The 17,510-nt window shown below is 32.1% G+C and overlaps 1 protein-coding gene and 1 long non-coding RNA gene across 2 annotated transcripts; one reads left to right on the plus strand and one right to left on the minus strand.

The window, feature by feature from the left end:
• The first annotated feature begins 9,323 nt into the window (after nt 1-9,323).
• LOC132253795 (uncharacterized) lies at nt 9,324-11,769 on the plus strand. The gene is made up of 2 exons (XR_009465654.1): nt 9,324-9,605; nt 11,344-11,769. It is a non-coding gene; the product is annotated as an uncharacterized LOC132253795 (long non-coding RNA).
• A 1,252-nt stretch (nt 11,770-13,021) lies between these two features.
• LOC100257973 (putative calcium-transporting ATPase 13, plasma membrane-type) lies at nt 13,022-16,379 on the minus strand. The gene has a single exon (XM_002279782.5). It carries the CDS (start codon nt 16,293-16,295, stop codon nt 13,260-13,262), a length of 3,036 nt encoding a protein of 1,011 aa, XP_002279818.1. The 5' UTR covers nt 16,296-16,379; the 3' UTR covers nt 13,022-13,259.
• Between the last annotated feature and the right edge of the window lie 1,131 nt (nt 16,380-17,510).

Genomic DNA, 17,510 nt, shown 5'->3' on the forward strand with positions numbered 1-17,510 from the left:
TGGGGAAGGGACATCATGTTCATCACCACCTAGCAATGATGCATCATTTTCTGTATTTTCATTATCCTCCATGTCCATAATATCCTCATTACCATCATCTTCATCAAATAACTCTACATTGTCATCATCATTTCCAGGTAAAATATCAACATAATTTCCAACTGTCATTACAATTGACTCAGTAACCCCTGCCATATCTACCCTAACTATAGGTTCCATGTCATTATCATAACTTTGCATATACTTAGGGGAAGATGTGTTATTTTCTACCATATGTTGACTTGGACCTAGACTTTTAATATGCAATGGGGTAGTAAAGCTACTAGGCACAGGGTGATAATCAATGGAAGAAGTTTGACAATACATTTCAATAGTATTTGGAGGAGGAGATTGTGCGACAACGGTAAACATTATCCTTACATCACCATCATCTCGAATAGGCAAAGGGACATAATTAACAGTACCATTTCCATTTGGAAAGGGAACTGGATATCGAAACACCATATTTAACTTGGTATAAGTACGATTAATATTCAGAGCATGACACAATTTTGTTTCTAAATCATCAAATGTTATCATACTATTGATTAAAACACCTTTATCAAGAGGACGATTATAACTTACCCCAAATTCATAATCAATAATTTCACCCCTAGTATATCACAACACCGTGGTGTAACCGTACATTATAAAACCTATTCAAAAGATCAACAAAAAAGTATCATCATCAATAAACTTTATGATAATAAACAATATATATTTTGCAAATCTATTTTACTAATATTATGGTGCATTGTCCATTACAATATATTTCTTTTCTTTTAAAAAAGGGATATTTAAATGTATATAATATAACATTTTAAATGTCCATTTACATATTATATAAGATAAGACCAACTCTCGGATAATGTTCTACTTATATTTCTTATATTTTTATATTTTTTTAATTAATATTATATGCAAAAAAAATAATTTAATACTAACAACCATTACTAAATTTATTTATTTTCTTTTATTATATATTCTAACATTTTACAATTATCTATTTCTTTTCTTTTTTAAAATAGATATGAAATGTATATAATATTTGAATATTTAAATATATATAATATACCTTTAATACTAACGGTTACTATTTTATATTATACACAATTATTTTATACATATATATTATATTAAAATATCCAATTAAATAAATCAAATAATATTTTAAATTTATATCTACTTTAATTTATTTTTAATTTTTAGCTCTCAATTTCTTACAAGAATTTTTTCAATAATTTAAAACTAATGTTAATTTTTATAAAATATAGAATACAAACTCAAAATTTCGAATAATGTTCTACTTATATTTCTTATATTTTAACATATATATATATAATGTATGCAAAAAAATAATTTCAAAATAATTTCACACTAATAATATTATATATTATAACATTTTACAATTATATATTTCTTTTCTTTGTTAAAATGGACATTTAAATGTATATAATATTTTAATATTTAAATATTTAAATATATATTATATACCTTTAATACTCACGGTTACTATGTCATATTATAGAAAATTACTCGTATATATATTATACATTAAATAGCCATTTAAATAAATCAAATAATATTTTAGTTTTATTTCTACTTTTATTTATTTTTATTTTTTAGCTCTCAATATCTTACAAGAATTATTTCAATAATTTAGGACTAATATTAATTTTTTTACAATATAGAAGATAAATTCATAATTTCGGATAATGTTCTACTTAAATTTCTTATATTTTAATATTTTTTAAATAATATTAAATGCAAAAAAAATAATTTAACACTAACCACCATTACTAAATTTATTTATTTATTTTATTTTATTATATATTCTAACATTGTACAATTATATATTTCTTATCTTTTCTTTTTTAAAATGGATATTTAAATATATATATATATATAATATTAAAATATTAAAATATATATTAGATACATTTAATAGTCACGGTTACTATTTTATATTTGTGTTAAATTACTTTATATATAATAAATCAAATAACATTTTAGTTTTATTTTTACTTTTATTTTTATTTTTATTTTTATTTTTACATCTCATTTTATAACAAATTTGTCAATTATTTAACACTATTATTAATTTTAAAAAATATATAAGATCAATTCATAATTTTGGATAATATTGTATTTGTATTTTTAAAATTTTAATATTTTTTTAAAATCATATATTATGCAAAATATATAGAAATATAATTATTCTATTATTATTATTTTTCATTCTCATTTTATCAATATTTTATTTTATTTTTAAATTTAAATTTTAATATTTTATTAATAAACATAAGCAATGATCCTATTATTTAATATTAATTAAATAAACTAATATCATTTTTATTTTTTTAATGATTTAATTCATTTATCTTTATATAATGATAATTTACAATAAATAATATTCTAACAAAATTATCATAAATCAAATAAATTAAAAAAAAATACATGTAACAACAAATATCTAATCTATCATGCATTACACAATAAATATGAAATAAAGGCAAAAATATTACCTATCAATAAAAACTGATATAATAATAAAAAGGCAAAAATATTACCTACCAATAAAAACTGATATAATAATAAAAATTATAGATCATAAAATAAAATAAAGCAAAAATATTACCTTAGAAGATATGCTCAAAGTCTACCAAAGGTGAAAGACTGAGAAGTGAAAATTTTAGTTTCAAGTGGGAAGAGTGGGAAAATGTAAGTGAATAAGTTTCAAGGGGGAAGAATGGGAAAATGTAAGTGAAGAAGTTTGAATGGGAAAATGTAAGTGAAGAAGTTTGAATGTGAAAATGAGAATGAAGAAGGTAATTTATAGTGTATGAGAAGTTGTAAAAAGGTATGATGAGTGGTTAAAATTTGAGTTTAAAATGGAATTGGTAAAGTGTAACGGTATGATACCAAACATTCTTCTTCGAAATAGTAAACGGGTTAGCTATGATAGCAAACGGCTTACCTATGATAGCAAACAGTGTTGTTCAAAATAGCAAACGGTATTGTTCATAGCAAACGGTATTGTTCATAGCAAACGACTTACCTATGAAGAGACGATTTCCCTTTTGGATTTTTTTTTTCTTTTTATAATTTGGGATTTTTTTTAATGAAGAGACGGTTTCCCTTTTGGAATATTTTTTTTATTTTTTTATTTATAATTTGGGATTTAAAAAAAAATTTTAAAATATTAATTTTTTTAAAGAGAATATTTCCCCTTTGGAAATTTTTTTTTATTTTATAATTTGGGATTTTTTTTAAAAAAAAATATTATTTTTTTTAATGGGAACTCGTCTTTTCAAGAGACGATTTCCCTTTGGATTTTTTTATATTTGGGATTTTTTTTTAAAAATATATTAATTTTTTTTCATGTGAACTCGTCTCTTTAAGAGACGAGTTCCCTTGACCATTTTTTTTTTTCTAATTTGGGAATTTTTTAAAAAATATATATATATTTTTTTTCCATGGGAACTCGTCTCAAGAGACGAGTTCCCTTGAGGAATTGTTTTTTTTTTTTTTTCTTTTTTTAATAATTTGAGAATTTTTAAATATATATATATTTTCATGGAACTCGTCTCTTCAAGAGACGAGTTCCCTTGAGGAATTTTTTTTTTTTTTTTAATTTGGAAATTTTTTTTCCATGGGAACTCGTCTCTTTGTTTTTTTTTTTTTTTTTTTTTTTTTAATTTTATAATTTGGGAATTTTTTTTAAATATATATATATATATATATATTTTTCAGGGAACTCGTCTCTTAAAGAGACGAGTTCCTTTGAGGAATTGTTATTATTTTTTTTTTAATTTGGGAATTTTTTTTAATATATATATTTATGGAACTCGTCTCTTGAAGAGACGATTTTAAAAAAAGAGACGAGTTCCCTTGAGGAATTGTTATTATTATTTTTTTAATTTGAGAATTTTTTTAAAAAAATATATATATATATATATTTTATGGAACTCGTCTCTTGAAGAGACGATTTAAATTTTTTTAAAATCGTCTTTTGAAAAGACGATTTCGCCTTTTGAAATTTGAAGATTTTGGTTTAAAAAAAAAAATTATCCATTCACCCTCTCTCCTCTCTCCTAGTTGGCAAAAACTACCATATATTTGTAATAACTTTTTCTACTATAATAATTTAAGCATAACTTTACTATCGAGAAAAGTCCTCTTGTAAACGCTAGACACTTGGCTCCCCCCTCCCTTCTTTCGATAAGAAATAGAAAAAGCAACTGCCAAGTGCCAAACCCATTACCCACTTTGTAGGTTGGGCGGGAATTTTAAGCACGCATGCTCGGTATTTATAATTGGAGCTAACTGTGGTAATTGACATGATCTCTTGCCCCCCCATGCGTCACTGCCAGCAACAACTGATGCTCGTTGGTGCTCCCAATTTCCACCTTATCACTTATCTCCTTGTGCCAAATGCCCGTCTAAGCATCATTCATCATTGGGAACTTGATCTTCAATAGGTAAGCAAAAATCTCCGGCCAAAGCTTTTCTGTGACTAAATTTGCTGATAAATTCTTCACAATGGGAAAATGAGATGTAAAACTTAAAGATAAACTATTAAACTTTTTATATTTTTCATTAGCCGTAAAAAAAACAAAATTTAATTATTAAATACTTGTTTCCTGTTTTTTATTTTTATTTGAAAAATAAATCTATAGAGCTTCATGTTTTTTATTGACGCATATAGGTTACTATCCAAGTAAATTATCGTAATTCATCAAATTGTAATATCTAATTCTTCCTTAAAAGCTTCTTGGAGGATAAACTATGAAACTTTGATGTGATCTGAATTTATAAAATATTTTATCAAATTAAAATAATAAATTAATTTTTTGATAATTTTATTCAATATTATAAAGTAAAAGAGTATTTCAAGAAATAATTATAAAAGTTCATGTATTTTAATATATTTTTCAATTGATGAAAATAAAACTGATTTATAAAAGTTGATTTTTTTGTTTTTTTTTTTGTTTTATGTGAGTAAAAGCTGACTTTTCCCTTGCAAAAATCCTTTCATTTGAGATGTATTAAGCACGTCTTATAAAACAGTGCTTTGGTGGTTTTATTATAATTATTATTATTTCCCCTTAAGTTGCAGAAAACAACTTGCAAAGATTCTCTTTTTTTAGTGCTGAAAATATAAAAAATAGAAAATTATTATTATTTCTATTATGATGCAAAATTAATATATATATATATATATATATATATATATATATATATATATTTGCCAAGGTTGAAAAACATGATTTTTTGACTTGAAAATGAATTGTTTTTTTTCGATTGTTAATCATTAAATAATAATTTTGATGATTTAAGCAAGATTTAATGTTTTGAATTTATGAACGAGTTTAATAATTTTAAAAAATGATTTAAATTTCAAATAATAAACCAATTAATATGAAAAAATTTATGGACAAAAATTAGTTTATAACGACTTTATTTATTAATATTTTTACATAAACTTCAAATTAAATAAGACTTTTAATGTGTTAGGATCATTAATAAGTTTAATAATTTTTAAAACTAATTTGAAACTCAGATAATAAACTCATTAATATTATAAATTTATGGATAAAAATTAGTTATAATGATTCTATTATGTTTTGGGCATATAATTATATTTTTATAAATTTTTTATTATAAAAATAAATTTTAAATCGCGTCACATTTGTATTGAGTTTATTAATGGGTTTAAAATTTTTTTTAAATAATTTGAAACTAAAAAAAAAAAAAAAAAGATCTCATCGTTAAACAAAAAACAAAAGATCAATATATCATGAGACTTCACTGTGTCTCCCAATACACATAAATATATATTTTTAATTTAGGTAAATAAATTATAAATTAAGTAAGACATAATTAAGAATTTAGCTTCTTTAATAATTTAAAAAAAATTTAAGAATAATTTTGAATTCAAAAAACTATTTAATTAATTGCATATTAAAGCAAAACATTTTATAATATTATGTTTATAATTTAATACTAAATGTATACATAAAATGAAAAAGTTGATTCATTTACATGATAAAAAAAGTTGAAAGATTATTCATTATTTATTTTTTTTAAAAATATTATTGTGGACCCCGCATTTCGGCTCAATGCGTTTCCCACTCGATGGTGAACTCGATTTTGATTTGAAAAATGATCTTTATTGATTAAGAAAAATGACTTGGAGTCGCCACTTATTTTTATTTTATTTTTAAAGGGTAAACAAAATAAGAAAGAAAAACCCTAAGTGTGACTCCTTGTTTTGGAAAAAGTCGGTCTACGAAAAATCAGATCGGGTTCGGGGGTCAGGTTACTTATCGGGAAGGTACGGTAAAGACCGTAGCACCCTTCTAAGTCCCTAAAATGGGTCTCTACTAATAAAATGAAGCAATCATGACAATTAATTAGGAGATCAATGAATACTCGAAAATATCATGCACATATGAGAATCAGAATATGCATAGACAATAATCAAAGTGGAAGTGGATGCGTACCTGATCAGCAAACGGCAACGCGCTATCACAAAATAGGGTTAGTGCACAAACACAGGTTGATCATATACATATCATGGGACATAGCAAAACAATCAATCAATCAATTAGTCATGAATTCACATATGTAGGGCCCCCACTAGAGCCCATTTCATCTTGCCTGAATCAATTCCGATAACTCCATTGTTCAGAATTACAGAACTTGATTCCTTGCTTATTTCAAAACATTTTAAAAACAGAGGAAGTATGAAAACTTGCTTGCCGGAAATGAAAGTGGCAGCAAAGCTTTATTAAAAATGGGATTTTGGAACTTAAAGAAACTCTAAGGATGAAGGAAAAGGTGGGACGTCGGCAGATAGGAATTTCGGGTGTGATACCTCGGAAGGAATGGCGGCGCAGAAGGATTACGGAAGTGAGACACCCGGATGTAATGGCGGCAGGGAAGGCTCCAGACGTGAGGGTGTTCGGATGTAATGGCGGCGGGGAAGGCTCCGGACGTGAGGGTGTCCGGGTGTAATGGCGGGGAGAAGGCTCCGGACGTGAGGGTGTTCGGGTGTAATGGCGGTGGGGAAGGCTCCGGACGTGAGGGTGTCCGGGTGTAATGGCGGCGGGGGAAGGCTCCGAAACGTGAGGGTGTCCGGGTGTAATGGCGGCGGGGGAAGGCTCCGAAACGTGAGGGTGTCCGGGTGTAATGGCGGCGAGGAAGGCTCCGGACGTCGTTATGAGTAGCATAAAGGATAGGTATGGGCTGTATGGATATAGGGACTTGGGTGAGTGGTTTTAATGGGTATGTGAAGGAGTGAAAGATGGCATGCACCCATGAGACTCCGAGTAAGCGAGGGAGTGGGATGGAGAGTGAACGAGAGGAAGATGGGTGTGGGGGTGCTTGATTCCTACAAGCCGGAGTGAAGAAATGGGTATGACGACCTAGAGAGAGAGAGAGGAATGGATAAACGATGGGTATGGGGATGCTGATGAGGGATGTTTTGCTGCCATGGCAGCTACTCCAGATTTTCTAGGATCTCTTTCGAGCAGGGATGAGAAAATGGATGTGTACCATGAACGGATATCAAGAAAACAAGGGAAGTAAAAGAAACATAGCGCGAAAAGAGATGAATGAATAAAGGAAAAATCTCAGAAAATTCACTTCATGAATCCTCCATGAATCTTCTGAGCAGGTGAGTAAACCATATCCGTGCAACCACCCTCATGATTCTCAAGCATTTCATAACCACTACAGGAGTATATTAAGTTAAAAGATGGACAAATCTACACAAATGCAGGCACCTTTCGTTCTTCATATATCCTTTTTCTTCCTATCCCATCTCCTCTGTCCCTTCCCCCCTTTTTCGGATTTGCTTTCTCCACGATCTCTGCTGCAGCCACCTTTTCCTGCAACACTCCTTCTGCAGCCACTTTTTTTTTCTACACCAATCCTTCTTTAGCTTCAAAAAGCAAGGTGGATTCCTTACGGCCACTAAGGATGTGACACGTGGTCATGCGAGATGGCGACACTTGTCAAGCATCAGCTGTAAGAATGACTCCCAAAATGGGGGTCTACAATTATTAAAAATTATAATTTTAAATTATTTTTAACAAAAAGAAATTAGGAAGATGTAAATATTTTTATTTTTATAACATATACTAAAATAATATATATATTAAAAAAAATTATAATTTATGATTTTATTATCTTATTATTATTCTTGTTTTACTAAAAATTATTTATTTTTTAATTCTTTTGTAAATGCAAAAATATTTTTATTTTTTAATAAGGCTTGAATTAAATTTAATTTATATTATATAAATTGAATTAACAATATTTATGCAATGCATTTAAAAAAAATTAAAACAACTTATCCAAATAAGTTTTCTGTTTTATATTTTTAAAAATTGTTTTAAAAATAATTTACGAAACACCTTTATTTTTATAAAACACTAGAATATCTTCTTCTTTTTTTTGTTCTCAAACTTAAAAACGGTTTTTAAAATATATATATAAACATGGTCAAACAAGCTATAATTTACTCACCATCATTATTTTTCATTTTCATCCAAAAATTTATTACATTTTTCTCCTTTTTTTTTTTTTACCAATATACTTCTAAAATATCCGGTGAGTAGATCAACTAGTTTTTTATTATTTATTTTTTAAAAGGAAATAGTTGAAGAAGGTTGAGAGGTGGAGCTAGCCCTTTATTGTGAGTTTTTATCTCTAAGAGAATGTATCCACAAAAAGAAAATTATGTTTTCAATTTATATTCATGTTATAATATCAATTTTTTATTTTTATAAAATTTAAATTTATGTTGTCAAGATTAAAAATAAAAAATGAGTTTGACAACATATAAATTTATGTTGTCAAGATTAAAAATAAAAAATAAAAAATGATTTTCACACTCAAAAGAGATGTATTGTATTTTGTGATAGACAACATAATATACATCATAAATTTTTTAACAAAACATGAGAAGTAACTAAAATTCTATTAGTTAGTTATAACAATGGTGGAAAAATACTACATAATTTTTATTATGAAATTTAAATTTATTATTATTTTAAATAAATATATATTTTTTTAAAATTATTAAATTCAAATTTATTTTATATTTGTTTTCATATTTTATTTTCTTTATTTTATTTTATTTGTTTTTGCCCTTTTAGTCATTGCTATATCATTTTCCATTTTTGGGTGGACAAATCCTAATAATGGGCACAAATGATATAAATGTTACAAAATTAAGCTCAAAGCTTGGTAACTTTATATATATATATATTTACGTAAGTGTCTTTACTATTTCGATTATTTATTCTTAACAGTGACCAGGTATTTATTTGCAGCAAATTCATGGCTGATCTTGTTTGAAACTGAAATACTGGGTTGGGAGTGTCTCGAATCCTGAGTTTCTTATACTTGTGATGACATTTGGAACTGCCCAATAACAATCGGCTACTACAAATGAGCATAGTTGTCTTCACATGGCTTGTGACTTTCTTGGTTCCTGGTGAGACAGAAGGATCAACCCTTCTTGACCGACAAAGAGGTCCCCCGCGTGAACCCAGGTCCATTCTCTAATGATACGCAATATATGATGATACCCAATTCAATTTTCTCATTTTTCTGGCTTCTTTGAACACCCCATTTGGATTTGGATTTTATGCATGCATGCATGCTACATGTTTGTTATAATTACATGCTCATATTTTGCAGATGTCACCTCTGCATTTTTATTTTATTTTTGTTTTATGCTTATGTTTGTTAAATAAATGACATAAGGTAATTAGTATGTGATAGAAAGCAGGTCTGGAACCAGGCCCCCCTCCTTCAACCTCAATAAGATATCTTTGAATTTGTTGGACTAGGCTCCACCCTAAATGCAAATCTGAACCCTTGACATCCCTTAATGCGGATGCTAGTAGAGTTGGTAGACTACAAATCCAATATTGGTGAGAAAGGAATTTTAGTTGTCAGCAAAGATAAAGAAAGACTGGAAATCTGAAGGTAGCTTTTTATCATGTTCCATCCATGAAATCCGTTTTAGGAGTTTTCTGACTGAAGTTTGGGTCTAGGTCAGATCTGAAAATTCCAAAGTTGAAATTCATACTGGGTGGAAAAATGTCCAAGACCCCAATTTTCCTGCCAACCTGGGAACAGGGGTCATGCATAAATAGCATTATATCCTTCTTTGTGAGGCACAACCTGGTTTTCTTTACACCTTGGGATTCAGTTACTACACCTACCTCTGAGTTATGTGGGCTGTGTACTCACTATGGCAGAAAAAAGGGGCTAGTCTTGGAGCTTGGAATATGATACTTCCTGTTTGACTGTTTTAGGATATCTGATAAAAGCAAGTATATTTTGTTCACAAGGAGAAAGGAAATTCTTCCTTGCTTAATCATCCATCCCATTGCATCAAGCAAGATGTGTTCACACTCTGACTTTGTCTCCAGGCAAAGACCACACCATACCCAGAGTATCGACCAACTCTTCTCTGCCACTGTAATAACCACCCTGCATGGCTCTTTCCATCCCCAAACTTCTTGCGTTCTCCATCCCTCACATGCATAGCACATGCACATACCACCAGCCAACCTTTGTACCCTTCAACCAACCATGCGCCCTACCCCAACATTCATAACACATTGAGGTATGTGACTCTGATCATGGTTGCTCTCATATTCATCTTCATTTGAGAAGCACATTATTATTTGAGCATCCTTTCTCAGAGGTTTTTCCTCCATTAACCAGGTCCTTCCAAATAAATAATGAGCTTTCCTGGTGCAATCCCGGATCTAAATGGCAAGGGAGGAGTTTCCTATTTTGCCGTCACTTCTGGGGGATATAACTGGCGGGAGTCCTCCCTAACACCTGTAGAGGAGTCATCTATTGAAGTTGAGTCCTTTGAAACTAGTTTTTGTAATGGCCTAAGCCAGACTAAGGTAAAAATCTAGAGAGAAAGCTACCACCTTCCCTCCCCTCCTCCCACTCTTCTGCAGGAAATGAACTACTGAAAAAGGAATCCAAGCTGAGTTCTCTACGCATGGTCATTATATCTAAGGAAGGAATGGAGAATCATTTATGAGTCTAGAATAAATTCTATCCTTAAGGCCCAATTTTTTCAATTTTAAATTATCTTTACTTGTTCCAATTTAAGGTTTGATGCTGTCACCAACATACTACATAGCATGTTGTGTGTTTGCTACAGTTACCCACATTTTGGGACACTTTTGCTAAAAGTTCACGAACGATTGGGATATGTCTCAATTGCTTATGTTAGTTTTTTTTTGGAGTTTCTTGTAGGTGAGACCTTATCTTGTTGTTTTCTTATAGAGATAAAAGCCCTCATAGGAATTGGATTCATTTTTCTAAAGAGGAAGTAGGTTCAGGATTAAGACACAGATGTGAAAGACAGCAGGAAACACTGATAGAGTTTGGAAATCAGGAGTTTATTTCATGGTTCGAAGGAGCATGGAAACACAAATTTGTTTAATGGGCCATACAAAACACAAGAACTAACATGGCTTTCATGGCTTGGGTTTAGAAAGTGTATACTCAGAGCATGACTCGAAATTTGTACTCTTTATAATTTTTCATGTGATTCATAGGATGTCTTTCTTTAGTTGGCATTTAACTTGGGAATGAAAATAATATTTGAAGACATGGGATCCAAAAATGTAATGGATGCTATATTTTCACTATAATGTTTTGCTAGAGTTGATAATTTGACATGTCTTTCAAATTTTATTTCCAATATGCTTTGGTTATGTTAGAAAGTAATCAAAACTTAATGCATAACTATAAAAATTAGATTTCATTATAAATAAAGAAGAGAATAAAAAAATAGTTGTCTACTTCCCTTTTTAGTTCACTACGAATTGACAAGAATAAAAATAAAATTAAAAACTCAAAAAACCAAAACAAATAAAATAAACACCAAACGCAACATGGGTAAAGGATCTTCCCAGTATTGCGAGATCTCATATCCTAGGATATCAAGACTTCTAAAGTTGTGTGTCTGAGACATGGTACTCAAATACTTCAATACAAAACACTCATTCCCTATTCAAAGTACCCTTGAACCAAAATACCCCAACAATGGAATTCTCACCTCTTTGAGGCTACATATGATTTGCAAGCCACAAAAACATCATTTTATTTTTTATAATGGTTTGTGATTTGTGATTACATGTGCATCAAAAGCTTCTGTTTGCTTGCACACAACACTAGTACCCATCACCAATAACCAGGACAGTAAAGACACCTTCTTGTAATCTATGTGTGGTTTAATAGCTGTTTGGTTGTGATTGTAAGAGTTAACAGCTGTTTTACAATGACTAGACATTTCTGGTTGTTCTTACAGTCGCACCATTCAATTGGTTTCATTATTCAAAAATTAGGTTTCTAAGTGTTCGTTTGCATACACTTCATGTTTTCTACTTTTAAAATAGAAAATTATGTTAACTTCTACATAAAATACAAGAATTCTTAGACTTACTTCAAAAAGCTAATGATTTTATGAGTACTTAAAGAAACTAAAGTACTAAAAAAATTTTACTATCTAAAATTTAAAAATTTTTTAAAGTGATTTTTATAAACATGCTAAGTCTAGACCTTTTATATAAAAGTTTTCATTTTTGGTATAGAAGTTCTTACTACTTTCATTTTTAAAAAACAAAAAACAAGAAGTGTATCCAAACATATATGGTTTTTCTTCTTCTTCTTCTTCTTCTTCTTAAAAAAAAAAATCTAAGTTTGCTTCCACTGAAGCTATGGACTATTAAAATTGTAATGCTTGTATCACTTAATCCTCTTTTGTTTCTTTGGGCCTTTTATTTGATTAGTCTTGTAATCTCCATATGTTGCAGAATTTATAATATGCCTGAACTTGAGACTGATTTTATTCTTTCCCTATACTGTTAATACTTGATTATTACATCTCCTCTGTCATCCTTGCCCTGACTTGATACCAACAAGAAGAAATTGTTGTCCAAGTTGACAATCACAGGGTTACATTTATATGAACTGAAACACAAAAAGCTTCATAAGAAATGACTATGATTTTTTTTTAAAATTCATATAATTTTTGTAAGTTCAACCATACATCAATTACAAATCCACAATGAGGATGAAAAGAATAATCTAATACATGAATAGATACTACTTTGTACAGGAAAGTTTGAGTATAAAAAATAATCTGTATATGTCAACCGATGCTCCTACCACTTTAGATAGCTTAGGAATGGTTTATCTGAAACAGGTATGCACTTGACAACCCAACCGATTGGCCAAGATGCTGCAGCAATTCCAATGCATGCACCCCATTGTCCCCAATCCAACCTCTCTGTATCTGCAAATTTCTTCAAAAACTCCACCATAACCACCTGAAGGATAATGGTTATCCCAATGATCCCCAAAAACAACTTGTTCTTATGTAACCCCTTAAACACGTTCTTCTTCTCCAGCTTCCTTGCATTGAATTCATTGAAGACTTGGCAAAGCACAAAAGTATTGAATATCAAGGTATCCTTTACCTTCTCGCTCACCCCAAAGATTGATCGTCCTTTGAACTGTAGGGTCAAGAGGATGGCTATCTGATACAAAGCTTGGGCTAATAGATTCCGCCACATGACGTTGGAGATAAGTGGTTCCTTCCGACCCATGGGTGGTTTCTCCATCAGCTCCTTGGTGGGTTGCTCTGTGGCAAGGGCCAGGGCACCTAATGTGTCCATGATCAAGTTAACCCACAATAACTGCACTGCTGTCAATGGGACCTCACCAGCTGAAACTGCTGCCACAAAGTTGATTACAAGGGCTGCAACATTCACGGTCAGCTGAAACTGGATGAATTTCTGGATGTTGTCATAAACACATCTTCCCCATCTCAAAACTGTTGCCACTGAAGCAAAATTATCATCCAAGATGATGATATCTGAACCCTCCTTTGCAACTTCCGTGCCCTGAATCCCCATGGAAAGGCCTATGTCAGCTTCTTTTAATGCTGGTGCATCATTTGTGCCATCACCTGTCACTGCAACCACATGGCCTTTCTGTTTCAGGCACTGAACCATGAGAAGTTTATCAAAGGGAGAGGATCTAGCCATCACACAGATTTTATCGACTTTCTCCATTCTCTCCTCTGAGGTGTACTTCCGAAATATCTCACCTTCTACTACTGCTTCACTGTTCATGTCTTGATCGGGTCTCAGTATTCCACATTCAGTGGCTATTGCTCTTGCAGTGAAGACATTATCACCGGTAATCATTTTGACATTCACTCCAGCGTATTGGCAATCCTCCACAGCTTTTCTCACCCCTGGTCTACATGGGTCCTTTATCCCCACAAGGCCAATGAGGGTCAAGCTGTCTTCTTTTAGCTTTTGCCGGCCTTCCCTAATTTCCTGTTCTTCCTCTGGAATTTGTTCATGTGCAAAAGCAATGCAACGGAGGCTGCTAGCGGCCATACCTTGAATTATTTGCTCAAATGTCATCCTTTCACCATCATCCAGTTCTTTCATGCTTCCAGAAGCATCATAGTAACTTGAACACATTGCTAATATCATCTCTGCTGCTCCCTTCCAGTGCACATGTATTTTGTTGTCAGCCTTCTTCCTCATCAAAATTCCGCTTCTTTTCTTCTCTGAATTGAAGGCTTCTACATGAAGAATGGTATAATTCTGCTTTAGTCTCTCCATGTCCATGTCAAGTTCCAGAACAGCCCAAGAAAGTAAGGCTTTTTCTGTGGGACTACCAGAGAACTCAAATTCAGATTTTGAAGTGGCCCTGTAAATGCTACCAGTTGTGTTCAAGGCCACTCCTTGTTGAATCAGTTTGAGAATGTTTGTCGCAATTGAAGAGGAATCTTCAACAGGTTCTTTTCCAAGCCAATACTTTGTCACCTTCATCTGGTTCAGAGTGAGGGTACCTGTTTTATCAGTACAAATTGTAGTTGCAGAGCCCATGGTCTCACAGGCGGAGAGCTTTCGAACCATAGCCTGGTCAGCCATCATTCTCTTCATTGAATAAGCAAGGGTGAGTGTGACGGCCAAAGGCAACCCTTCTGGAATTGCCACAACGACAATGGTAACTGCTGCAGCAATGATTCTGACCATGGCATTCACTATATCATCAGCCTTTGTCTTGCTGCCATTGAACTCCTGATTTCCATTCTCATCTTCTGTATTCCCTGTGAAGTAGCGAACCACCAACATGACAAGAACTAGAAAAGCAACAGCCAAACCAACCTTACCTATCGATGAAGTTAGCTTGTTAAGACGGGCTTGTAGGGGTGTCTGTTCATTATTGTCGTGGCTGATTGTGCTCATCATCTCCCCCCATGTTGTGTTCATACCAACAGAAGTCACAAGCATCTGGGCATATCCATCAGCCACTTTGGTTCCAGAAAACAAAAATGGATTCTGGCTGCTATTAATCTCTACATGGTCGCTCTCCCCGGTCATGCTGGATTCATCCACTTGTAGTGAATGCCCAGCCAAGAATAATCCATCAGCCGGAACTTGGTCACCGATTTTTAAGCAAGCCACATCTCCAACAACGATACCAAATATAGAAATCTTCTGACGATGCCCATCTCGAACGACTTCAACCTCGATGTTGTTGCTGACTTTAGACAACGTTTCCAACTGTCGGTTTTGCCTGAAGTTACTCACAGCAGAGACAGAAATGACTAGAAAGACAGCAACGAATATGCTTCCACCATCATACCACCCTTCCTTCAGCCCGTGCTCTTTAATTCCGAAACCGAGGGAGAGTGTGGCACAAGCTAGAAGTATGAGAATGGTAAGATCCTTAAAAGCTTCCAACACAAAGTAGAAGAAGCTTTTAGTAGGCGGCCTCGGGTATGTGTTTGAACCGAACGTTTCCTGCCTTTCAGCTACATCTTCAACAGCACCATGGATGCCATTTTTGGTATGTGTTTTTAGAGCGTCAGCCACGCCTTCAACTCCTCCCAATTCGCGAAGTTGGTCTAAGCTTTTCTCTTTCACTACTGCAGTGAGACTTGTGTGATCAATGTTTGGGAAGGCAAGGTGGGGCTCAACACTGAGGACAACACAGGAATGAGTAGATACCGGGGGTTTGCTGCCCTTCTTCTGTTTGAGAAGAGAATGTAGTGCCCTGGAACAATAGATTGTAGCAAAGGCCAAGTGCCATCTCTTGTTGTGTCTGCCAAGGGTGGCTGGCACATCGAGTATGGACTCTCTGCAACTTGAGTTAACATGCAAAATGCTGGACATGCTTTTCAACAGAGAAAAGTATACAACAAAGATAAAGCGGAAACGAAGATGAATTATTTAACTAACGTACCTAGCTCAACGAAAGAAGAGAGAAAACGAAGGAAATGAAGAATCAAAGCTCATGTGGAGAAAATGTGTGAGATAAGAGCATGAAATGGGAGCTAAGGAGTTGCATGTTCTTATAGGAGTATAGTCTACATCAGTTCTCGGAAAGCCCATTGCATTGAATATGACGTGTTCAAACCGGTTTCCGTTGGTCTAACAAACCCACACTTGGGAGTTTGGGGCATTTTCGGAGAACTTCCCAGTGAACGGAAAATAGGGAAGAGATGTGAAAAGGTCTTTAAATTGCAAGAAAAAAATGGCGGATCAAGGTAGGGTGCCGAAGCCTAATACCATTCATTGACTCCATTTCCACATGTCTTTTTGAAGTTAGAATCAGATGTAATAATCAAACATCCGTTTACCTAAAATAAAGGCACTTGCACAAGAAAATGTCGAGCTGACATTCAAAAAGGCAAATTACCCATCCTTAACATTATTCCAAAAAGCTACAACATGCCATCTCGAAGTACTAACCTTCAACCACCCCATCTCGAGGTTATCTCAAGTAAAGAGGTAGTAATGTTCATCCAATCTGACTAAAAAACCTAATTCTAAATGAACAACATGAGATTGCTCTAAAACTGATAGCTTCTAAAAAGTTTTATTCGCAACTATATAACACTCATCTAAGAAGGCACAAATTCACCCCATTTGCAACTATATAACACTCATTTGAGAAAACACAAATTCACCTCATCCTAAAATATGGACCATAAAAAGGGATGACCTATTCCAAAAAGCCTGAACTACAAAAAGCCTGCTAACCTATTCCAAAAGTTACTGCTTCATGCTTTTTCGCATGAAGAGTGACTATAAAGAGGAGCCTCCTCCTCCTCCTCCTCCTCAACGGACTCACTCTTGACCTCTAATAGAAACCGTTGAAAATGCATCTCTATACCAAGAAATTGGTGGAATAAAATCTCTAATATTTTCCTTGAAGAATTTTAGCTTCTTCATGTATCAAATCCGATTTACATAATCCAAGTTTGATATGAATAATTTTCCTTTAATTTTGAATGAATTACTCAATTAAATTGATTCAAACAATATTTAATATTTAATTTGATCTAATTATTAAATAAAATTTTATTATAAACTAAATTATACAAT

The sequence above is a fragment of the Vitis vinifera genome, chromosome 5 (assembly GCF_030704535.1).
Source record: "Vitis vinifera cultivar Pinot Noir 40024 chromosome 5, ASM3070453v1".
NCBI lineage: Eukaryota > Viridiplantae > Streptophyta > Magnoliopsida > Vitales > Vitaceae > Vitis > Vitis vinifera.